This window comes from Elephantulus edwardii, unplaced genomic scaffold (assembly GCF_000299155.1).
Source record: "Elephantulus edwardii isolate Elephantulus edwardi_28Jun2011 unplaced genomic scaffold, EleEdw1.0 scaffold00068, whole genome shotgun sequence".
Lineage (NCBI taxonomy): Eukaryota > Metazoa > Chordata > Mammalia > Macroscelidea > Macroscelididae > Elephantulus > Elephantulus edwardii.
Window position 1 is genome coordinate 2,654,546 of NW_006399818.1, and position 25,473 is coordinate 2,680,018.

General features: G+C 40.4%; 1 protein-coding gene across 1 annotated transcript in view; it reads left to right on the forward strand.

Annotated features, from left to right (window-relative positions):
• The window catches only part of LOC102870950 (chromosome unknown open reading frame, human C12orf55), a 105,924-nt gene that overhangs the window by 50,927 nt on the left and 29,524 nt on the right, over positions 1 to 25,473 (forward strand). The window contains exons 4-7 of the mRNA XM_006888568.1: positions 6,268 to 6,326; positions 15,743 to 15,886; positions 19,009 to 19,122; positions 19,250 to 19,351. Of these exons, the coding sequence (XP_006888630.1) occupies positions 6,268 to 6,326; positions 15,743 to 15,886; positions 19,009 to 19,122; positions 19,250 to 19,351 (419 nt within the window). The remainder of the gene's footprint in view (positions 1 to 6,267; positions 6,327 to 15,742; positions 15,887 to 19,008; positions 19,123 to 19,249; positions 19,352 to 25,473) is intronic.

A 25,473-nucleotide genomic window follows, 5' to 3' on the forward strand; every position in this document is an offset into this window, starting at 1 on the left:
AGATGCAAATCAAAACAACTATGAGATATCATCTCACCCCAGTAAGAATAGCAAAATTTAACAGAACAGCAAGCAACAAATGCTGGCAAGGTTGCCGCAAAACTGGAACACATGAATAAGTTTTGGACATTGGAATAAGTGAATACTATTTGTGGGAGTGTAAAATGGTGCAACCACTACTGAAGACAGTTTCACTAAAAATCTTGGAAATAGAAATACTATTAGACCCAGCAATTCCACTACTGGGAATATACCCTAAAGAAACTACAATTGCCACCCAAGCAGGTATATGCACACCGATGTTTATTGCAACTTTGTTCACAATAACAAAGAGTTGGAAACTACCCAAGTGCCCATTAACAAATGAATGGCTAGAGAAGCTTTGGCATATTCACACAATGGAATACTATGCTGCAATGAAAAAGAAGGAACTAATGAAATATACATAATGGATGACCTTGGAGGACATTATGCTGAGTGAAATATCTCAGTCACAAAAGGACAAATACTGCATAGTGCCACTGTTGTAAAGTGGGTCTGACATTTGAGCTGAGGGAAACTAAGAGGAAATAAATAGTGTATACTGCATTGTAACAGATGACGAAGAAAACTGTTTAGGAAGAACATATGATTAGGTATTATTGTCATGACAAGAGTCCAGAATGAAAGCTACATAGTGAGTGGAGTGGACTGGGGGGAGGGAGGGAGGGAGGATTGTATAACAGTCAGAGAATTTTTTTTTTAACTTTTCAAAGACAAAAGTGAAGTGGGGGGAGGGATGGGTAGGGAGGAAAATGTGCAACAATGAATGAATGGAAGTCCAAAGTCTCTGTAAACTTTCATTAAAATTTTAAAAAGAAGTAAAAAACCAACCAGACAACCCCCCCCCAAAAAAAAAGAAACACAACCAAGAAGGGGAAAAAAATCTATCCTAGGGAGCTCTGGTGGCCTATTGGCAAGAAGCTGTGCTGCAGTCCTGAAGATACATGATTCAAATCCACCAGATGCTCCTCTAGAGAAGGAGGGGCAATCTCCTCCCATGCCAGCTGGATCTGATTCGATGGTACACACACACACACACACACACACACACACACACACACACACACAGCAAACCAAAACACAACAAAACAATCCTGAAGTACAGTGCTGTGAGCAATAGAATAATTTCCATAAGCGTACAAGGAAGACGTGTTAATGCCAATGTTTTTATTAAAATATGCCTACCAGCCACTAAAGCCAAAGATGAAGAAACTGACCACCTCTACCTAACCTTTTTCAATATGCAATTGATCAAGCATACACTAAGGATGTTTTAATTATGATTGGTGGGTGACAGGAATGCACAAAAGTAAAGATCTGGTCTGGTAGTTGGAAAAGAAAACCTTGGTGATAGAAATGATGCCACGGGTTGCATGGTAAACTTTTGTACTATCAATTATTTATTCATTGCAAATGCATTTTTTTAAAAAGCCCCGTAAATGGCAACTATGTACATGGACCTCACCTAATAGAATACATAGGAATCATATAGACTTTATCTGTGGGAAGAGATGGCTGGAGAAAGTCAGTATCAGCAGTCAAAGCTAAGGGCCAACTGTGGAACACTCTTATGCAAGTTCAAAATGAAATTTAACTAAAATAAGTCTATAAGAACAAAAATATAACCTTAAATATATCCTAAATGAATTTTAAATACCATCTCAAGGATAGACTTCATGCAATGAACAGTAATGACTAAAGATCAGACGAGTTGTAGGATGACATTGTCCAGTACAAAAACAGGTTTTTTACAAAGACAGGAAAGAAAGGAAGGAAGGAAGGAAGGAAGAAAGAAAAGGCCATATGAAGAAGAAAATGTGGCATCGGGATTGGAGGAAGACTTATTAACATCCATGTGTTATGCAGATGATACAACTTGGCAGGAAATGAACAAGATTTGAAATACTTGATGAAGAAGAGCAGACTATAGCTTTCAGTAGGAATTATATTTCAGCATCTAGAAAACAGAAATCCTCATCACTAGACTAACAGGTAACATTGTGATAGATGCAGAAAAGGTTAAAATTGTCAATGATTTCATTTCACTTGGATCCACAGTCAACACCCATGGTAGAAATAAGCCTTATTGCATAGGAAAAATCTGCTATCCTGGATCTCTTAAAGTGTTAAAAAGCAAGGTTGCCAGTTTAAATATGAAGGTGGGCTTGACCCAAGCCATGGTATTTTCAGTTCCTTCATATATCCATGAAAGTTGTACAGTGAATAAGGACGACTGTAAAACAATTGATGTTTTTTTCAATTGTGCTGTTGGAGAAGAGTATTGAATTTCCATGGACTACCAAAAGAACATACACCTCTGTCTTGGAGGAAGTGTAACTAGGATGCTCCTTAGAAGCAAGGTGGTGACACTTTGTCTTACATACTTTGGGCATGATGTTCGGAAGCATAGATCCTTAGAAAAAGACATCATACTGGCCAGAGTAGAGATTTGGCCATAAAGAGTAAGAGCATCAAAGAAGAAAGGTTGATACAGTGACTGCAGCAATGGTCTTGAGCATGGCAGAGATCACGGGGCTGGCACAGGATAATTGTTCATAGGGTCGCTATGAGTTGTGGCTGATTTGATGATATAACAGCAGCCACATGAGTATCACTTCAATAGATTGATTACATTAGATTTTTTTAGGAAAGTTAATTGCACTGCATTAGTATATTAGCTCACACTCAGATGTCGGGGATAGGAATCCAAAATATGTTTTTGGGGAACATAGTTCAATCCATAGTAACTAGGGGTATGTGTATGTATATATATGTATGTATATATGTGTGTTTATATATGTATGTATGTGTATACATAATATGTGTGTATATGTATATGCCTGTGTATGTATGTATGTATTTATATATCTATATATCTACATCTATATATCTGTATCTGTACCTCTATCTCTCTCTCTCTCTATCTCTATCTCTTTATCTAGGACATTGTTCAGTCCATGTTTATTAACTTTGTGCCTGATTATCTTCAGTAGGCTCCATGCCATTACCATCTTTCCATCCTCCTATGTGGCTTGTACATTTTGAAAAAGATGATGCAGCAGCAGAAATTTTGTGCTTAAGAGGGTCTTAGGGTTGAGGATTGGACCCCCTGCATTGGGCTCTGTTTAAGACGTTGAAATGGTGCAATGCCTTGTACCGTCACTTGTCCTTCCTCCCATGTTAATTTTATCTATTGTTGAGAATTCTTCTCCAGTAAACTATTCACCAATTCAACAGTTTCTACATATGCAAATCAGCGATACTGATTGTATTCTTCATGTTTCACCCTGTGGCTGTGACATGTCCCTCCCCCATTAATATAAACCGCACTGTTCCATGAGGTTCTAATTTAATGATGAATTGCTGCTGTCACTTTAAATGTCTTTTTTTTAGATTTAAAAAGTAAAAGGATTCTATGTCTTCAACATCCTCTACTGGATGTGTGTGTGCTTCTCATTTGTACACATGGTACTGCACTCTAGATTTCGTTCTTTGTCTAACTACCTTTCTCCTCATGACTATGGCTGGAGAATGCAGCCAGGTTTCTGCGTGTAGATCCAGCTCTTTAGCTCAGTCTGCTCTGCTGAACTGCCTTCCAGGTACCATAGGCCCCTGGTCTTGAGCACCTGGTGTGCTTCTCCTCTGTAACTGCACAAAATATATTCTGCAATGAATATTCTTGCACATGCCCTTTTATGGACCCATCTGAGCGATTTCTGGGATCTGTGCCCAGGAGTGGGATTGCTGGGCTGTGGGAAAGGCACTTCATTTCATTAACTACTGCCCCTGTTTTCATTTATTCATTTGAAATTTACCCAGTGCCTATGACGCGTCAAATTTTATTCTAGGTGCTAGGGACATAGCAGTGGGCTGTAGACAACGCCCTGTGCTCCTGCCAAGGGAGCTGATTAAAATCTAAAATTAAAATCTCAAGTTGCAATTGAAGAATATGTTAGATTATGAGAAAAACTATGCAGACAAAGAAAGCTGAGAGGGCAGGGCTTGGGCACGGGGTAGGCAGTTACCTTAGATAGAATGGCTGTTCCAGGCTCTGCTGAGGTGGCATTTGGGCAATGACTTGAAGGAGTTGAGGTAGTGAGAAGATATCTTAGAGGACAGGTCTTCCAACTAGGGATTAGCAGATGTAAAAATCCTGCAATTTTGAAACTTTTAAGTAAACAAAAATATATGTTAAGTTGGCCTACAATTTATCAGATCACTTGATCTTTTCTGTTAAGCTTTAACACTTATCTGCTTACTTTTAATTTTCAGTTATATGCATGTCCTTGATTCTTAAGCTATTCATCCAATCTTGGTTCTTTTGTAAACTGTAATTAGGTTTATGAGAGTTATGGTGACTTAGTGGTAAGAAATTGAACTGCCATCCTGAAGGTATACAGTTTGAATCCACCAGCTGCTCCATGTCAGAAAGCTGGACATTGAACTCTCATGTGATTTATTGTCTCTGCAGACCTCCTGGAGGATCAGCAGTGTCAATTCAAACTTGATAGTACATACAGACTCTTCCACAATTAGGCATATAGGCAGTGGATAATGTTAAACCCTCAAATAGATTGTTTTTGCTATGGCCATGGTCATATGGCTAGGCCATAAACTCCTATTGGAGATCTAGCTCAAAATAAAGCAAAACAAAACGTCCAGTGATATTCTGAGGTTATTAAAATTCAGTACCATTTAACATTCTCTGCCAGGTTTCTGTAGTGGGAATTCAAAGCCAGGCAAAGATCCTGAACTATCAAAGACAGATTCAGGTCTTGCTAGGGCTGGAAAGGTGAAAGGCACATTTTTAAGTACAGAGGGCCCTTGTCATTCTTGAAAGCAGCCTCCCAAGACCGCCTTAACTCCTAGCTCCGAGTTCCTGACGTGTTTATACAGGCTCCTGGCTTCCACCTGAGTCACATGACTCGTGGAGAGGCAAGTGTTTCCTGTGCATAGTCTTACTGCCTCCTTAGTATTCTTCTCTTTTAAACAAAGAAACACAGTTATACAATTCCCACCTCCCCCTTCTTCTTCTTTTTTTTTTTTTTAAGATTAAGAGCAGAAGTTAACAAAGTCAAATTGAAATAAATATGCTGGTTTTGAGCTGTGACAAGCTGAGTGCTTTCTTTTCCACTGGAACTTGAGTGGAGTGAATAAGGACAGACCACGGGGACAGTCACGCTGAGAGTGCAGAGTTCCACGCCTGTAACAGTGTCTCCTGCATTGTCTGTGAAGTTTATGGTGCTCAGAGGATTTCGAGCTTTATTAAAACAATTTTTTTATGTCTCTTAATCTTGTAATTAATGCTTGTTATCCATGCAGGTGTGTTTTAATCAAGTGAAGCAGATGCTGGTTTCTCGGCTGTTATTAAAGTTCAGATGTGAATGTAGGATTCATGTTTGTGGACTTTTGATGGTTACGAATTTTTAGATCGCATATTTTGTAAGAAATATTTAGACGACTTATCACAATCACATCCCTTTTAAAAGCATTATCTTTTGAATACGTTCATAGGGCGATAATATCCTTTGCATGAAGAGAGGTAGACGTATGAATGTGCCATTCCATCCTCCCCAACCCATGACACCAGCCAAATATCTGCACGTAATTAATGTCCTGATGCAAAAATCATGCTTGTCTAATGCTAGATAGATGTTGGAAATCTTGTTTCTTATTAGGGCGCTTATATGATGTAGCTTAGGAGGATAAATGTTACATGAGACTGTGAATGAATATAATGTAGTCCATTATGCATTGTGATTTTGAAATGATTATGAGAGTTCCCCCGTGCCACACTGATTAAAGATACATTACAATCTTATTTGGAGATAAATCTTTAGTTTTTCAGCTGTCAGGCAACCCTGGGTAACAGCAATGTTTTATATTAATTTATAAAATCACAGGCTACATAAATTACATCACTAAGATTATTCTTTTATTCAATATATTTCAAAACTCAAGCTGCATTTAAAATGAGACCGAACGTTCCTTTTGCCAATCAGCATATTTAAAATATGCTCATACTAGTTCTTTGAATGGCCTGGCTTTTGTCTACAAGTTATTAAAAAATGGTAATGATTATAAATCTCTCCAATTATCAGACTTCCTCATGTGATCACTTGTTTTAGTAACTGCAGACTTAAACAGTAGTGATTGGAATATGAAATTCCGACCATTTGTCTAGAAAACATCAATGTTATGTATGTCTTTTTTTTCTCCACCCAGGTACCATTTACATTTACACTGTTTGCCGAAAACTGATGGCCAGCGGTCAGTCTTCAAAGGTATGAATGTGCTGATGAAATATTTCCCCCTGTATTTCCTGATTTTCTTAAGGATTTCTGTTATACAGCCAACTGAATATAAATGAAAACAAGATAATTGAGTACATTTTATAACAATTATTGAATGAAAAAAAATTGTGGACTGTAAAGTTTTAATAAAAAGAAGGGACATTCCTATAATTGGTGGGTAATCTCCAGGGTCCCTGTCTCTCGTATTGTTGAACTGATACTGAATATCCATCTGTTTACAGAACTTTAGGTAACCATCCATCTCAGCTTGCTCAGCACAATCTTGAGTTTATGCCTTTTGTCCTGACATGATTATCGATAGTACCTTCTCCTGCTCTTTAAAGTGTCTAGATTTAAATGCCAAATTATATGACTTCTTTATTTATGGCATGCTAGGCACTTGGATTTCACTCTGCTTCAAGTGTTTAACCTGTATGTATGGACTACTTGCTAGATAGGTGGATGAAACCCAAAAAATCAGTCATGTTTGAGTGCAGTGAATGTTGTTGTTATGTGCCGTCGAGTCGTTTGTGACTCATAGCGACCCTATGCACAACAGCCCTAAACCCTGCTCTGTCCTGCGCCAGCTACACTGCCTCTGACACACCCATCCCGATTACCCCAGTCACCGAATCAATCCATCTCATAGAGGGTCTTCCCCTCCTGCGCTGTCCCTCCACTCTCCCAAGCATGATGTCCCTCTCCAAGGACCTGTCCCTCCTGGCAACGTGTCCAAAGTATGTCAGACGAAGCCCCAGAATCCTTGCCTCCAAGGAGTAGCTTGGTTTAATCCTCTCCAAGATGAATCTGTTTGTTTTCCTGGCAGTCCAGGGTACATTCAGTACTCTTCTCCAGCACCACAGCTCAAAGGCATCAACTCTCCTTCTGTCCTCTCTAGTCATTGTCCAACTCTCTGATGCATAACAAGCAATTGCAAAGACCATGGCCTGTATCAGGTGCACCTTAGTCTCCAGAGAGACACCGTTGCTCTTGAGTACTTTAGAGAGGTCCCTAACAGCAGACTTTCCCATCGCGATGTGCTTTTTGATTTCCTGACTGCTGGTGCCAGGAGTGTTGACTGTGGAGCCAAGCAAACTGAAGCTGTGAACAATCTCAATCTCTTCACCATCCATCCTGAAGCTGCCAGTGGTGAGAATCTTTGCCTTCTTGACATTGAGCCTCAGTCCATACTGAAGGCTGCAGTCCTTGACCCTCCCCAACAAGTGCATGAGGTCCTCCTCAGTTTCAGCAAGCAGTGTTGCGTCATCTGCATAACGCAGATTGTTAATAGATCTTCCACCAATCCTGATGCCACAATTCTCCTCATAGAGCCCAGCCTCTCGGATAATCTGCTCTGCATACATGTTGAAAAGGTATGGAGACAGGATGCATCCCTGGCGTACACCCTTCCCAATTTTGAACCATGCAGTGTTACCCTGCTCTGTTCTGACTGCTGCCTCTTGGTCCAAGTATAGGTTTCACATTAGCACAATTAAATGTTCTGGGATTCCTATTCTTCTCAGAGTCAGCCACAGTTTGTTATGATCCACACAGTCAAATGCCTTTGCATAATCAATGAAACACAGATAGACATTCTTCTGGTATTCTCTGCTTTCAGCCAAGATCCATCTAACATCAGCAACAATATCCCTAGTACCATGACCCCTTCTAAACCCAGCCTGGACTTCTGGCAATTATCTGCTGATGTGCTGTTCTAATAATTTTTGTGTAATCTTCAGTAGAATCTTGCTTGCATGTGAAATCAATGACACTGTTCTGTAGTTTCCACACTCAGTTGGGTCACCCTTCTTTGGAATGGGAACAAATATAGATCTCTTCCAGTCAGTTGGCCAAGTGGTTGTTCTCCAGATTTCTTGGCACAACTTGGTGAGCACATCCAGGGCAACATCTGTTATCTGAAATACTTCAATTGATATACCATCTATTCCTGGGACATTATTTTTCACTATTTCCTTCAAAGAAATGAATGTAAGAGGCATTTTAAAAAAACTAAGATTCTCATTTTCCAGTGCTCAGTTTTATCTTGAAAAGTCTGCAGTATTGAGCAGTGTGATTCATAGTGTGTTGCAACTGCTAACTCAAAGACTATGTATATTTGTTGCTTTGAATTCACTAGCCCCTGCAGAGGTGGGAGAGAGATGGGCAGTCTTCTTCCATTATAATTTCAAAACAAACCAAAATGATGACTCAGAACTCAGAGCTATTAAGTTGGTTCAGACTCATAGCCAGAAGGACACCATGCTCAGATGGGCGGAGGGACAGTGCAGGAGAGGAAGACCCCAGATGAGATGGCTTGATACAGTAACCAGTGCCATGAATACAGGTATATTGCAATCAGTGAGACTGGCTCAGCACAGAGCTGGCTTCAGATTGCTATATATAGCTGTGGGTCACAGGTGACTCAACAGCACCTAATGACAACAACAACAAATCACAACAAAAGGAGACGGCCATCTTTAGCCCAAGCTGGTGGACAAGGACTATTGGAGACTTGTGTCCTTAGGCTAGCATGCAACCCACTACAACCCATACCAGTAGAGCTCCCTCTTTACAATTTACAGCCTAGGAAACCCAGGAGAATGTTGCTGAGAAACACATGTATTACAGCAAATGGACTCCCATTAAAACTGTACTCTGGTCATTGCTGTTATGTGAAACATTACTACTTTATTTTTCTTTATTGCTTTCAAATGAATTGCTTCCCATGAATATTCTAAAACCTAGGACAAGTAATTTTTTTACCAGTATTTCCTCAAAGCGCAATCAGTTCATTGAAACGTGACAGCTCTTAAAAATGAAATCGGAAGCAAAGATATGTGCAAGCTCTATAAGTGGCATCAGTTATGTGTTCTCTTTTGATTTTGTCCCTCAAAATGAAAAGCACTATTACTGACAATGGCTTGAACGTGCTTTGTTCTAGCTTTTTGAGAGTGAATGAAAATGAGGGAGAGTCTGTCTGTAAATTTGGCTTGCAAACTATGCTAAGGATTCCACATTAGGTTCCAGATGATTTCCTAAAAAGAATTTATGTACTCCTGTTGCACTTGCTGTAGCAACAAATCCTGCTTCAGGGACCCAGCATAGTTTGGTCTGCTGAAGCATTTTCCTGCCAAATCTTAGAAGGCCAGAGATATCTGTGCCAACATCTGATTGTCAGTGTTTGTACTAGTTGACACTAGGGGAATTTTAATATGATATGCTAGTCATCTTAAAATAAGTTCTTATTTCTTATATAAGACACCTCCCTGCACCTGCATGTGGTTTTAATTTCTCACAGAATAAGGAGTGAAGAAAAAAAAAAAAGATGCTTCTCTGGTTTCAGTCTTGTGGGATGAAAGTGGGAGAAATGTTGTTATTGCTGTCAAGTTGAGTGCGACCCGTAGCATACCTATACATAACAGAGTTAAACTCTGCCCTATCCAATGCCATCCTCACAATTTCTGAAACATGGAAGCCCATTGCAGTAGTTGCTGTGTCATTCCACCTGGTTAAGAGTCTTCCTCTTTTTCACTGACCCTCCAAGTATGATGTCCCTCTCCAAAAATTAGCCTCTCCTAATAGCATGCCTGAAGTATGTGAGATGAAGCTATCATCTTTGCCTCCAAGAGCACTCTAGCCGCATTTTCTTTAAGACATACTTGTTTGTACTTCTGGCAGTCCTTGGGATGTTCAGTACTCTTCTCCAACACCACAGTTCAAATGTATCAATTCTTCTTTCATCATCATTATTCATTTTCCAGTTCTCAGATGCATAGCAAGTGATCAGAAAGACCATGACCTGAATTAGATGCACCTTAGTCCTCAAACTGACATCATTGCTCCTCAGTAATTTGGAGAGGTCCCTGAATGCAGAGTGAGAAATGAGGAGTGGGAAAAGTTTGGGGTAGTGGATGGTTCTAAAGTTGACACTGTAGATTAAAATGAAATTCTTTCATGGTCCAGTAGAATTAAGTTTCAGAGAAATGAATAATGTTCACCTAGAAATTACCAAACACACAAGGATGTCAGTCTAGAGACTAAGTTGTGTCTGATACAGGCCATAGTATTTACAATTACTTGCTGTGCATCAGAGAACTGGACAGTGACCAAGATTTACAGAAGAATTTATGCCTTTGAGTTGTGGTGCTGGAGAAGAGTATTGAACATATCATGGACCACCAAGAGAACTTGGTCTGTCCTGGAGAGGGTGAAACCAGATTGCTCCTTGGAGGCATGGATTTGAAGCTCCGTCTCACATACTTTGGGCGTGTTGCTAGGAGGGACCAGTTTTTGAAGAAGGATATCATGCTTGGAAGGGTGGAGGGGACAGCACAGGAGAAGAAAACCATGGGTGAGATGTATTGACTGAGTAATCTGGGTTATGAGGGTAGATGTGTCAGAGGCAGTGAGATTTGGCTCAGGGTAGAGCAGGGTTTAGAGCTATTGTGCGTAAGGTCACTATAAGTCACAGTCAACTTGACAGCACATGACAACAAAATGACAACTGGCAGATTGGTTAATGAGCTGAAGTTATAGATCAAAATTAACTCTGTGGGTCAGAGACAGGCCCTTGAAGGTCCAGGCATGTCTTGAGTCCTTTCAGATTGGAAGGATTCTGATTCCATAGCTACCCGAGCTTTTTGTCTGTTTTAGCATAAGTCAGAAGTAGAAGTTCACATGTGATCCTTGGTGATGCTTTTGTGTCATTTTAGGGCAATCTAAACTCCCATAGATCTGGCTATTATAGTAACTGTTTGTTATTACCGAATCCCTATGGTGTGCTAAAGGCTTTGTTTATATAATACTCATCACAATTTTAATGAGGTTGATACTCAACCACCACCACCATCACCACTGCCATTATTAAGGGGAGGGGGCTAAAGCCCCGAACCACCGTAATTCACTGCTGTCGAGTAGGAACTGACTCATATCTGACCCTCCAAAGGGTTTTCAGAGACTGTAAATCACAAGGAGGAGTGGGTCCATGTTTATCCCATGGTGCACCTGGTGGAATCCAACTGCCTGCCTTTGAATTGATGAGACAATTCTCGATCCACTAGGCCACCAGAGCTCACCATCCCCCTTAATTATTATTTATTCAATGCCTTCCATCTATTGAATGTGCTTCTGAGCATTGTCATGTCCTATCTTACTTAATCCTCAAGCCACCACTTTCAAGCAGTAAGAAACCGGGCGGCAATCTTGGAAGCACATGTTTCAAATCCACCAGCTGCTCCACCAGAGAGAGATGGGCAGTCTCCCACGTGATTAAACTGCCTCTGAAACCTCGCTGGAGGGTCAGCTATGGGTTGGTTCCAACTTGACAGTACACAACAACAACATCTCGATGCTCAGATCGCCACTTTCAGGAAAGAACTGAGGTGCAGAAAGAGAAATCGGCTTTAGGTCAGATATCGAGTTAGGGGTGTAGCTGAGGCCTGAGATAAAACAGCATAGCCCTTACTACCTGTCAACCTGTCAACACTATTTTCGTAACAGGTCTTCTGGCTAAATGGAATCCTGTAATGACCCATAGAGTTTTTGCTCACACGGAGGAACATTGAAGGAGGATTTTTTTTTTTTTACATAGGCCTGCATTCCTAAAGTAGAACGTGAAAGAGAGCAAGGCTGTCAGTGAGGTGACTCAACACAGTGACTCCCCAATGGGGTGCATGGCAGAGACTGTGAGGATGGTGCAGGCCAGGGCACGGTGTTGATCTGTGGTTGTAGGGTGGCTATGGGTTGTAGTTAACATGACAACACTTAACAACAGCTGCCTTCCTGCAGAGATCCTAATGACAGGACTGTATAGGGACTCTTTCTGAGTGGGAAACAGTTAATACAGTACTCAGTCTGTTTTCCAGCCAAGCCAAGGGAAGGAGGCCAGATTTCTAAAACCTCTTCTCTAAAGATGTCACGAGACAGCTTTGCTTTTCCTTATGACGTGAACTGTAGCTCCTTTGGTATCAGTATGTTGTTGTACACCGTTAAATGGGAACCAGCCCATAGCTGACCCTCCAGTGGGTTTTCAGAGGCTGTAAATCACACGGGAGAAGGTTGTCCATTTTTCTCGCATGGAGCATCTGGTGGATTTAAACCACGTACCTCTGAGTTGGCAGCACAGCTCCCTTCCACTAGGCCACCAGAGCTCCCTAAGGTATCAGTATAATGATTAATAAATGTTAAGGAAAATAATTTATTTAAGAAACCATTTATTTTTGGTTTGATTTTATGAAAAAAATGGAAATTGTTTGGTAATACATGTGATGTGGATGTTTACTGTCAAATTACCTTCTCTAACATGGCACTGTTACATAAGCTTTACATCCAAACCTCAAAATGCTCCTTACCGGCATTTTCCTCTTTGTTGTGCTGTTGTTTGTTGGTGGTGTTGAGTCAATTCGGAGTCATTGAACAACAGAGTGAACCATACCCAGTATTGGACCAGAATCAGTCCATCACATTGACAATCTTCCCCCCACTCTTTTTAAACAGACTTTCTATTTTACCAAGTGTGATAATCAAACAGTCCTCCAGGGACTAGTTCCTCATGTTTATATGCCCAGTGTATATAAGACAAAGTTGTGCCATTGTTGTTTCTAAGGGGCTTCTTCTGAGATAGACTTGTTTGACCTTTTTTTAGTCCATGGTATAGTATTGTTTATAAAATTAAACATTGTTTGCAACACCGTAGATCAAATGCACTAAATCTTTGACCTTATTCATTGTTAAACTTTTTCAGTGATATGATAATCTTGGTGTCAGGACTGACTTATAAGCGACCCACCCATTGGTTTTCAGAGGCTGTAAATCACACAGGAGGACAATGCCCATCTTCTTCCCTCAGAACCTCTGGAGCTGGTGGGTTTGAACCACTAGAGAGCTAGCAAACAAAGCTGCCTAAGAATTCAAGCGCCAATGCTCTTAAGAGCTAAATGCTGATATAAATGATGCTGCACTGCCATCTTGTGGCTGATTGGAATTACTTGGTGTCCTTTTCCTAATCAACAACTTAGGCATCCTTTTGCAGAGTTCATAACTTCAATATGGATGTAATTTGGCTTCTCAAGAATATTTTTTACGCAAAGAGTAATACTTATGTAATCTCAGATTTTTTTATTTTTAAGAAAACTAGTTCTTGTTGTTTTTGTTGGAACCAACCCAGAGCTGACCTTTCAGTGGTAAAGATATTTATGCAAAGAACAATACTTATGTAATCTCAAATTTTTAAATTGTTATTAAAGCTAGTTCTTTGTTGTTGTTGGAACTGACCCATAGCTGACCTTCAAGTGGTAAATTGCCCGGGAAGAGATTTGCCTTTCCTTCTCCCAAGGAGCAGCTGGTGGATTTGAACTGCACGCCTTTGCATTGGCAGCACAACTCCTTAGCACTGAATCTCTGATTTTTTTAAAGTGACTTCTCATGATGATTTTCTCAACCTTGAGAGTTTTGGTGGTGTTCTCCTCTTTGGGAAGGCTGCACTGAGTAGTAGCATGAGCACTGTACTTGGAGTCAAAAGACTGACATTCCAGCACCAGTTCTATTGCTTACTGGAAACTTTTCCTCTTGGGGTCAGATTAGGTGTCTTTTAAGGTCTCTTTTGCTGTAAAAGCTGTGATGTAAGGCATTTGATTCTAAATATGGAGTCAAAGCAAAAAGCTATAGCCAAAAAGGTTGTAAGCAATAGTTATCTGATAGTATCTGTGTTTTGAATTGTGAAAATTTGAATACCAGCAGTCCTGAGGGCTTCTGGAAAGAACATGTTCATTTAGACGAGGGTTTTTTTTTTTTTTTATTTAAAAAGTGTTTTTATAATAGCCTAATCCTGTACTCCCAGATTGTAACAACTCAAATCCAAACATCTAAAATACAGGTTACTAGGTGTGAGAAAACGTCAAGAGTTTTTTACTGACTATGAACTCTTCCTTAATGAAAAATGGGGTAAAGTTACCAAGCAGTCATTTAAGTAACAACTAAAGCAGCCACAATGCAGCCTCAGGCTAGCCTTATAGAGGTAGAGTGTAAGTAAGTAACTAAGAGGTAGAGAAAGGACTGGGTTTCATTGTGCTGTGATAGTCATTGACTCTAAAGGGACATTGGCAGCCTGGACCATGATCTAGATGGGAAGTGCAGTTTTGTGAAGTTATAAGAGTATTTGGGGATATTTATTCAAGAGAGAGAGCTGGGATGGGGATAGGCTTGCTAGGTGGATAGTTTGGGTTGCTTTTTTTGTGGTTCCAGAAGAAATACCTAGAACTGACACACTGGGAATATATCCAAGTGGATTTTAGATCATGATAGGGTAACTCTCTTCATACTTATTCATGACTGGCATCGTCTCTTGCTGTGTCTCAGTAATAGGATTTATGAGAAAAAGATGTGAAAAAATTATCAGTGCATTTATGGGAAAAGTAATTTAGCTAATAAAGCTTGAGAAGGCCACATGTGTTACATATATCTATATAGATCTATAGATCTGTAAGTCAGATGGAACAGTGGTGGTAATTTTTCCACAATTATATTTCATCTTGTACTTTAGAAAGAATAACACTTGTAGAAGTACCATTCATGGAGTGCTTAAGCCCTGGGATGTGGCACGTGGTTAAACATTTAGCTACTAATTGAAATGCCGACAATTTGAATGGACTAGCCACTCCACGGGAGAAGGCTGGAGCAGTCTACTCCTGTAACGACTTACAGCCTTGGAAACCTTCTATCAGGGAAGTTTTACTGTCATAGAAGGTTGCTGTGAATCCACATTGCTAACTACGCAGCAGTAGGTGTGGGTTTTTTGTGAAGTGTTTACGGTGGTGCTAGTGTGCATCCTGTACCTTCATTTGCATTCTGTTAAAGCATTGTTGGGAGATGAATAACCAATTTTACAGATGAGAAACTCAACGTCCTAAAACGTTAAAAATCATACAAGTACTAGGTGGCAAGGCTGGGACCTGAAGCCAGGTCTGTTTGATTATAATCTTGACTTCCTTTACAGACTTCTGGATGTCAGTCTTTGCCAATTTCTTTTCCCTCTTATGCTAGTTCATTTTGAGAGTAATACATTGGTTTCAAGTAAAAAAGTAATAATTGTATCATTTGGAATCAGAACCTATTCCACTGGCGATCATCAACCCATTAAAAACCGTTTATGAGCTGAGTTCATTGGGTGATTTGGAACCAAGAGGAAACTCATTCTAAAATGACTGACTTGAAATTTTGAGTGCTCATTAATTTTGAAGTTTTTAAGGGTTTTCTCCCCCTCCCCTTGATTATTTATTTCTCTACGGGATATTTTTTAAAAAAACTAATCACTAGTCTCTGCTTTCAAGAGATAATTCTGTTATATTAGCTAAAATAGTTTTTAGCTGAAAATGAAAAGTAATTCGATGTGTTTGTGCTTTTCTTCTCAGGTGTTAGAGTACCTCCTGTGGGCCAGTATGTGCATGGAGTCCTCCGTTCCGCTCCTGTCGGTCAGGTACTTGACGTGGAGGGCCACCCTCTACACTGCCGTCTGCCAGTGCTACTACGACTGCAAAAGTGGTGTTCATGGGGAGGTAGGTCTCACCTAACTCTGAGCACCCCACCACGTGAAACGATCTCCTTTAGCTGATGGGCAAGGGGAAGAGAGAGAAAGAAAGGAAACAAACACTCTGTTTGCAGAAAGTATCTTGGCTTCTCTATTCTGTTGATCTCTTGCTCTAGATTGACAACCTGATTCATGCATTAGGAGCTCTGGTGACTCAGTGTTAAGAAGTCGCACTGCCAACCCAAAGGCAGGCTGTGTGAACACACCAGCCGCTCTGTGGGAGAAAGATGAGCAGTCTCCTCCCATGTGATTTACAGCATCTGAAAACCCACTGCAGGCTCAGCTATGGGTCAATTCTGACTCAACATTACAGAACAACAGCTGGTCTCTACAGTTGTTGTTTTAGGTGCAGTCTTGACTCTGAATGTAGTGACCCTGTGTGCCACGTACACGCTGGTTGATCGGCACCATCGGCAGGACCTGAGCTGTTTTTAAGCCCATTGTGAAGGACACTGTGCTAATCCAGATCGTTGAGGGTGTTCTTCTCCTTGGTTTACTCTCTTTTCTAAACGTGATGTTCTTAACCTCTCCTGACAAAAAAATCTCACCATCCCTGCCTCTGAAGAGCACCCTGGCTGGACACCTTCCTAGACAAGTTTGTTTGGTTTTTTTGGAAAGCAATACTCTTTTCCCAGACCATTCAAGCCACTGCAGTGTGACGTATTGACAGACAAGTGATTGTTTGGTGTTCTGAACTGTGTTTGGTTTAATTGTTACCTAAATCAGCAGAGAAAGGGAGAATTTCTGTTGGATTTGTCCTTATGGAAAATTCAGCTGTTCAAATTGTGGTCTTAAAGATATTAATATTTATATATTAAAGATATTAATGAAAAATTATAAATACTTTTGAAAATTTTCAAAGAACTGCTAAAGTGTATTTTATAAATTGAATTCCTCTAGTTATTATGCCTCTCATTGCTGTGGAGTCAGAACTGACTCATAACTGGCCCTCTGCTGGGTTTCTGAGGCTGTCAATCCCATTGGAGGAGATTGGTCATCTTTCCCCCTCAGAACTGCTGGATGATTAAAATCACCAGAGAGGCATAGGTTCGCAGCCCAGCCCCCACAGACTGTGCCACAGTACAGTGACGCTTCCTGCCTTCTTTTTAAAAAATATCCATTCACTATCTTCTATATGGTGGGTTAGATTGTACACATCAGGAAAGCTCTGCCTCTCTTTCCTTCCTGAATCTCAAAACTCTTTTTCTGGTAATGGCATCAGGGTGCAGACTGGCTAGTGCCCCCTGGGGTTACCTGGGTTAGATTGTGCAGATCAGGAACAAAGATTCTCACCTCTGGGCCAATTGGCAGCATCAGTATGGATGGTGAAGAGACTGAGATAGTTAACAGTTTTAGTTTACTTGGCTCCACAGTCAACACTCTTGGTAAGAGCAGCCAGAAAATCGAGAGACGAATTGCATCAGAAAAGTCAGCTGTGAGGGACCTCTCAAGAGTACTGAAGAGCAACGATGTCAGGCAGGAGATTAAGGAGCGCCTGATCCGGGCTATAGTCTTCGCAATTACGTGCTATGCATCAGAGAGTTGGACAGTGACTAAGGATGATAGAATGAGAATTGATGCCTTTGAGCTGTGGTGCTGGAGAAGATTGGACTGCTAGGAGAACAAACAAGTTTGTCCTGGAGAAGGTGAAGCCAGAATGCTCCTTGGAGTCAAGGATTCTGAAGCTTTGTCTGACATACTTTAAGCATGTTGCAAGGAGAGACTGGTCCTTGGAGAGGGACATCATATTTGGCAGAGTGGAGGGGCGGCAAAGGAGAGGAAGACCTTTGATGAGATGGATCGATTCTATGACTGGAGTGGTGGGAAGAGTGCATTTGAGATGGCTAGGTTAGCACAGGATAGAACAGCGTTTAGAGCTCTTGTACATAGATAGGGTCGCCATGAGTTGCAAGCAACTTGATGGCACATAACAACAACAACAACATCTTTTGTATACTCAGTTCTAAAGTTAAAGTGGTATTCTTTGGAGGCAAAGATCTTGAGAGCTCATTTCACATACTCTGGGCATATTGTTTGGAGGGGCCAGTCCTTTGAAGGACATTGTGTTTAGAAGGGCGGCTGGTCAGCAATCAGCTTAAGAGAGGCAGACCCTCAGTCAGATGGATTGACACGATGGTGACTGTAACAATGGGCTCAAGGATGTTGGAGATGGTGAAGATGGCACAGGGCAGGGCAGGGTTCAGGTTAGTTGTTCCTAGGGTCTCTATGAATTACACATGACAACCACAAGCCTTTGCATCGGAAGTCCTTTTGCTCTGTAATAAGGAGTTGCACTGCCAATCCAAAGGTGCACAGTTTGAATCTACCAGCTGTTCTGCTGGAGAAAGATGGATATTCTCCTCCTGCTTCTGAAAACCTACTGGAGGGTCAGCTATGAGTCGGTTCTGGGCCAACAACAACAGATTGGAAAGCGCACTGGCAGAACAGTGTTTCAATGCTTGTATACTAATTGAAAGCTTGGCAGTTGGAATCCATCAACATCTTTGTGGGAGAAAGATATGGCAGCCTGTTTCTGTGAAGACTTACAGTTTTGGAAACCCTGTTTGTACAGTTCTACTCTGTTCTATGAGGTTACTGTCAGTTAGAGTATGCTCAGTGGGTTTAGTTTGGTAGATGGAGATACGGGAATAAATAAGGACCTTTCGTGACTTCACCATGTAGTGGACATCATAAACAACTGCATAGTCATTGCACAGTGTATTATGTTCTATTTTAGAGAGGTTGGGGTTTGAGAGGAACACTGACATTGGTTATTTGTGTGTGTATGTGTGCAGCACCTGAGGAATGATAATGGATATTAATTATATACTGCTACACCCACAGCTCTCTTTTTCTGTGTTTTAAATTTCTTGATTGGCAAAGTTAGTATACCTGACAGTTTAACTTTTAGAGATACACAGTGTAACGGTGCTCCGAGAGCTACTGTGGTAGAAGGAGACAATATCACCTTGAAGTTTAATTCACTGATTAAATCAAGTGTCTGAGTGACTAAAATGTACTGTCCTGATGCATTTTTAATCTCAATTCTCTTTACTTGTTATGAATTAAATTTATTTTAATCCCATTTAGGCATTTGCTCGGCGTGCCTTGGGGAAAATTGATGAGTTGAGACAACTGGAACTAATGAGTTCCACACAACAGCAGGAAGACTCTAGAAGATATTATAGAGAGGCCACGATAAAGGTATACAAACTTCATGCAGCAGAAGCCAGTGCCAGTACTTCTCGGTTGATGAAATACTTTCTATTTATTAGTAACTGGGGAGGCTGTGCCATTGTTTCTTCACTTCTAACACTTCTTTCTGGGGCAGATGGCAGTGATGGTCTTCAAAAGGGGAGTGTTTGAGTCTCGAAGAAAGAACAAAACCATTTTTAGACCAAAGCAAAGAGTCAACCTGAAGGAAGTACAGACAGTAAGTCAAAGACCTGTTTAAGCCTTTCTGCAGTGTGTTTATCTTGCACGCCAGTAACTTTTAAATTTCATCATTGCACCCTTTCTCAAAGCTTCTGTGCCTTCACAGTCTGAAGAAATGCTTGGAGAAGGTGCAGATGAATCCCTTTGTGAATGAACATGCCTCCAAGTTGTTCTCCATGGGCCTTTAGGTTTAATGTTAATGCAAGCACCTTTTCTCTTTAAGGTTTAAGCTTGTGGGGAGTTTTGGGAACTGGATTAAACAGTAGCAGGGAACAATCTCTGCATCAATTTGATTCCTGCTTGAGTTGGATGTCATGGCAGTTACCAGGGAGGGTTGGCTGTGATGGTGATACAGGGTTTCCTGAGAAGCAGCCCTTTAAGAAAATTGGTGGTTCTGCCAAAGAAGAAGAAAAAAAGAGCTTTGGAGGATCTCCTGGGGCAATAATGTTGAGCTGCAAGTGACCTGAATCTCTTTATTACACGTCAAAACCCGTCACATAATGTTGTTGTTGTGTACCTTTAGTCAGCTACAACTCAACAACCCTGTGAACAACATAACCAGAGCCTTGTCCTCCTCTGCCAGCCTCAGAATCTCCAACATGTTTGAGCCATTGTTAGAGTCACGGTGTCAGTCTATCTTGTGCAGGCTCTTCCACTCTTTCTCTGACCCTCCACCTTTCCCCAGCATGATGATTTTTCCAAGCACTGGCCCTGCTGAAGTGAAGTGCAGTCACAACCACAAGGGGGCATTTTGAAGACAGCATTAAGGGCTTCTGCAGGAGTAGCTTAGCCTGTGGAGTCCCCACCCTCTTTTCTCTCTCCTGCCTTTTTTCTTCTCCCCCACCGTCTTCCCCTTTGCCTTTCTAAGTCTCGGTAACTTTCCAGCTCAGTTCTGTAATGCTTAAAGTTTGTCTTAGATGTTCTCAACGGCCTCAAATTTTCTTCTCTGAGCTTCCTTGTGGTGACTGAAAATAAAAGTGAGGGGAAGGAACATGTGTCGTTTTTGACAGAAGAATTCTCAGAATCTGAGAATGACTAGAAATGATCAGGGTGTTTTTCTTCTATAGATACGGGAGAAAGAGCTCAGAGTATATAAATCACTGGCTCGATGTTACCAAGCCAGCGGCTGCAGAACTGGCAGCAGAGTCCAAATTCTAGAAACTTAAATTCAGTGTTTTCTCACTACACCAATGACTACTATTCTCTTTTATCTTATCTACTTATACCACATATACCAGTTGTTGTTGTTGTATACCATCGAGTCAGAACTGACCTATAACTGACCCATCAGTGGGTTTCCATGCCACTTAATCAATCACGTTTTCCACTCCCCCCCATCCCCAACCCCCTGCAAAGAGCAGCCGGCAGATTCAGACTATATACCTTTAGGATGGCAACCCAATTCCTTACCTCTAAGCCACCAGAGCTCCCTCTCATACTTTGTAGGAGTATTTTTTTATTTTAAATAAATTATAATGAAATAAAAATATTTTTGGAACACAGTAGCTTTCTATGGCTACGTATGACTGCTACAGATCTACTGTTGATCTCAGAGGTACATAGAGTTTATACATCCCTTTTAAAACCATATGTACTAAGAACCACCAGTGTATCATTTGTAAAATGGCAACTTGCCACCTTATACATAATTCCTTAGATCAGCTGATGACTTGATATTGTTCATTAGTACACTGACTCCTCACTAATCCAAAGACCAGGTCCTTATGTAAAAACTAACATTTATGGAAAAATGGACAATGGATCACATTGGATCACAAAATGGATGATGATTATGTAACATCATTCTTTTACTGCCAAATTATGTCATTGCATAAGTGACATATTTCATCATTACCTAATTGCCAAACCACTGAGAATCATGGCCTAACCCAGCTGATGTATAACTAAACTTTAACCCTTTCACCATCACAAACTGCATCATTTTCGGCTCACACCTCAGCATCCATGCTGTCAGATGCATGTTGCTAGTGCTCAACACAATTGGGAAGGTAGACTTTTTACTGTTGTAATTATGTGCTATTAGACCCTAAGGCAATTGATAATGGAGAAGGATATACAATGCTGCCGTATTTGTAAGAGAAGAGAGGACTCTTGTCCTCCTCAATATTTCTTTTTTCTTCTAAGCAAACACAAATTTGAGTTCTAGAAGATGTAACACTAGTTATCTATAATGGTAAAGGAGTGTCAACTTAGCCAGGTTTTAATTCACAGATCAAAGAAAACATCTGGGAGAATAACACACGATGCATCTTGATAAATTTTATTAGAATTTGACTGGTAGTCACTTTATATTGTTATTATGATGTGACTTCTTGTGGGGAACCTGTGGTGGTGTAGTGTGTAGCAAGTTATGCTTTACCAGTTCTGCAGGAGAAAAATGACCGTCTCCTCCATTTAAGATTTACAGCCTCAGAAACCCAATGAAGGCCATTGTGAGTTGGGACCAAGCAGATGGTAATGAATGAGTGAATGTGATTTACTCATTTTGTGTGCTGTCAAATCAGAGCCCACCTGCAGCTGACCTCAAGCAGGTTTTCAGAACAGTAAGTTCATGAGAGGAGATTGTTCATCCTCCCTCAGAGCAGCTGGTGGATTTGAACTGCATCCCTTTGGAATTGCAGCACAGCTCCTTCCCATTAGGCCACCAGAGCTCCCTTTAATATTCCAGATAAAGTTGTTATATTAAAAACCTCATTTATTGTTGGTTTCCTTCATGATAATTGTTGTATGAATTTTTTTAGAAAAAAATTACAATTGTAAAGTAGGTTTTTTTGTGAATATTCTTTTTCTAATGTTATGCTATAGTACCTTGATGGGTTTTGCAGATGTCCAAAATTATACTTTTGATACATGTCTACAAAATATTTTCCAATCAGCTGTGACTCAGTTGTTAGTTCACAGTAAGTCACTTTGACTTTCAAAGGATTCTGTAAAGGATTATGAATTCAGGGTCTTCTCTTCTTGGACGAAATGCCTGCAGGATGGAGAGGCTTTGTCCCACAGACTTTGTGCATGTTGTCTGGAGGGGCCAGTCTCTGGAGAAGAACACTGTACTTGGAAAGGTAGAGGGTGAGAAGAAAAGAGAAGGCTTTCAGTGGGAGGGATTAGCATAGTGACTGTAACACGGGGCCTACACACAGTGGAGATTGTGAGGATGGTGCAAGGGGTTCAGTCTGATGTCATGAAGCCACTATGACTTGATGGCACTAACATCGACCATTTAATTATGTGTTTAATAAACATTTAAGTATGTCATTATGTTAACAAGATTGATGTCCTCATGTTTTGTTTATAGTCTAGTGAAAAATTGAAATAATTAATAAATATGGTGATTGTAGTTTGTGATGAGTTCAACTAGGCCACCAGAACTCCTCAATACATATGTAGCAGATATTAAAAATGTATAATAATTAATAGGGAGCTCTGATGGCCTAGTGGCAAGAAGCTGTGCTGCAATTCCGACGGCATGTGGCCCAAGGCAACCAACTGCACCGAGGGAGAAGGATGGGCAAACTCCTCCCATGCGATTAATTGCCTCTGAAAACTCACTGGCGGGTCAGCTATGGGTCGGTTCCATCTCTATGGAACACAACAACAACACAACAACTAATATATATACATCAACTCATTACTGTCGAGTTGGACACCACTTATAGCTGACTTCTGGTGGGTTTTCAGAGACTAAATTGCATAGGCCAAGATGGCCTATCCACTATTGGTGGATTTGAACTATCAGAGACGTGCTGCCTTCGGCCAGCAGCACAACGCTGGGGAGGAGCCACCATGCTCCTCAGAACCTAACGGTGCTGATGTTACCAGGAGGGACCAATCCCTGAGTAAACCGGTGGTAAAGTAGAGGGTGAAGTTGGTGGAGGCTCCACAGAGAGAGAGGAAGGCTCCCCATGAGGTGGACAAACGTCGTGGCTTCGACAAGGTGCTTAAACACCTCAGCGGTTATGGAGATGGCACAGGGTCAGGCAGCGGTTCATCCACGTCAGAAGTGACTCCTTAAAATAGAATACTTTCTTCTTTTAAAGACCTTTAAAATATTTATGTTTTGGGGGAGGGTGGGAGGATTGTGTACCAACAAAGAAGTTTTATCTTTTGCTTTTTTTGTATGCATTTTATCTTTTATTTATTTATTTATTTTTCATTTCAATGAACATCTACAGAGATTTTGGAATTCTGTTCATTCATTGTTGCACCCTTCTCCCTGTCCCCTGCCCCCTTCCCCCCGTTTGCTCCTCTCCTTGAAAAGCAAAAGAAAAACTCCCTCATTGGTACACAATCCCCCCCGCACCTCCCCAAACCCCACCCCCACCCCCACCCCCAAATATAATCCACTCTGCAGCCCTCATTCCGTACTCTTGTAAACATAATGCCCTAAAATATAATGCTTTTTCTTTTATTTTAAAATTTATTATTATTAGTATTAATTTCAATGAACATCTACAGAGATTTTGGAATTCCAGTAATTCATTGTTACACTTGTCTCTCCACCCACTCCAGCCCCCTTCCCCCCGTTTGCTCCTCTCCTTGAAAAGCAAAAGGCAGTTTGTCTTTTCATTTGTACTTTTGCTTTTTAAAGAGAGAAACAAAATGGGGAGGGACGGGGGTAGAGAAAAAAGTGTAACAATGAATGAATGAATGGAAATCCAAAATCTCTGTAAATGTTCATTAAGACTAGTAAAATAAAATTGGGAAAAAAAAAACCAAACGAAAATTCCAGGGAGGAAGTGGAAATAGTGCAAGTACATTGTGAATATTGTAATTAATGTTATAAAACATGGTGGATTTGAATGATTGGATGAAAAATCAGTTTGGTTTGTAAACAAATGCTTAAGGCACAATAAAATATGAATTAAAAAAATTATGTTTTAAAACCTGGTTATTATTATTCATGCACAGCTCTAATAAACTTTTTATTCCACTTTCTGCTAGTTTTTCTATTACCTTTGTTAAAATGATTTCAGTCTTTAATCCATCTGAAGTTTGCCATTTAATTTTGAATGCTTCCAATTATTAGAAACTTTACTATCTTATTTAAATATGGTTTTAAATAGCTCTGTGATAGAGTGAAAAACCCCTCAATGTAACCCTTAACTCTGCTTGTTAGGAAAGAGAGGACAGGGCATGAAGTTCAAGTTTTATTGCAGTTTTTTGATAGTTTAATGTGTTTTAATAGCACACTTAGAGAACAGCACAGCTTTAAAAACACGTACTTGCACGTAGGAAAGCCCAGTAAGAAAAGTCTTGTGAGTGGATGGAATTTATGATGAAAATGCTGCAAACACTATATATTGCCATCAATACGAAAGTTGGGTTTTGTTTTCTTTCTTTTTTTTTTTTTTTAATACATTGTCCAGGAAAATTTAACAAGCTTATTTGTAGTTGATAAAAAGTTGAACTGCTGAGACTTATTCATGGAAACATTTTTTTTTCTTGCAATAATGTTTTCTGTCCCCACATTTATATTAGACATTTACACTCAGTGAAAATGGAAAACCTGCCAGAACCTGGTTTCTGCCTCCTATTTTTACATTCCTAGTGGTAAGAAGTTGCCCTGCAATTTCGAAAGCAAGCAGTTTGGATCCACCAGCTGCTGTGTTGGAGAAGGATGGGCGATCTCCTCCTGTGTGATTTACTGCCTTTGAAAACTCTCTGGAGGGTCAGCTATTATTTGATTCTGACTAGACCATGCGTAACAATAATGTTCAAGAATTACCAATTAAAGTAAGAAGACTTACCTTTTTTTTAAAAAAAGGAATTAAATGTTTTCCATCATAGTGGATTTCTAAGCCCGTTATCCATGTATGCAGCATGCTACCTGGATGTCTTGTGTCCTAATTACTAATACTTTTGGCATGAATAGCACACAGGTTATCAAAAAGGCCATTCAGCTCAGCCTGTCTTGCCTCTTGCAAAGCACCAATAGCTGTGCTTTGAACGTGCAGATCTGTTTTGAAGTCTTAAGCAATTTCTTGCACCAGATGCTAGAAGGCAATTTTTTTTTTGTTTAACTTTTAAAAAAAAATTTTTTTTTACAGAGGTTTTGGATTTCCATTCATTCATTGCCGCAATTTTCTTCCTTCCCACCCC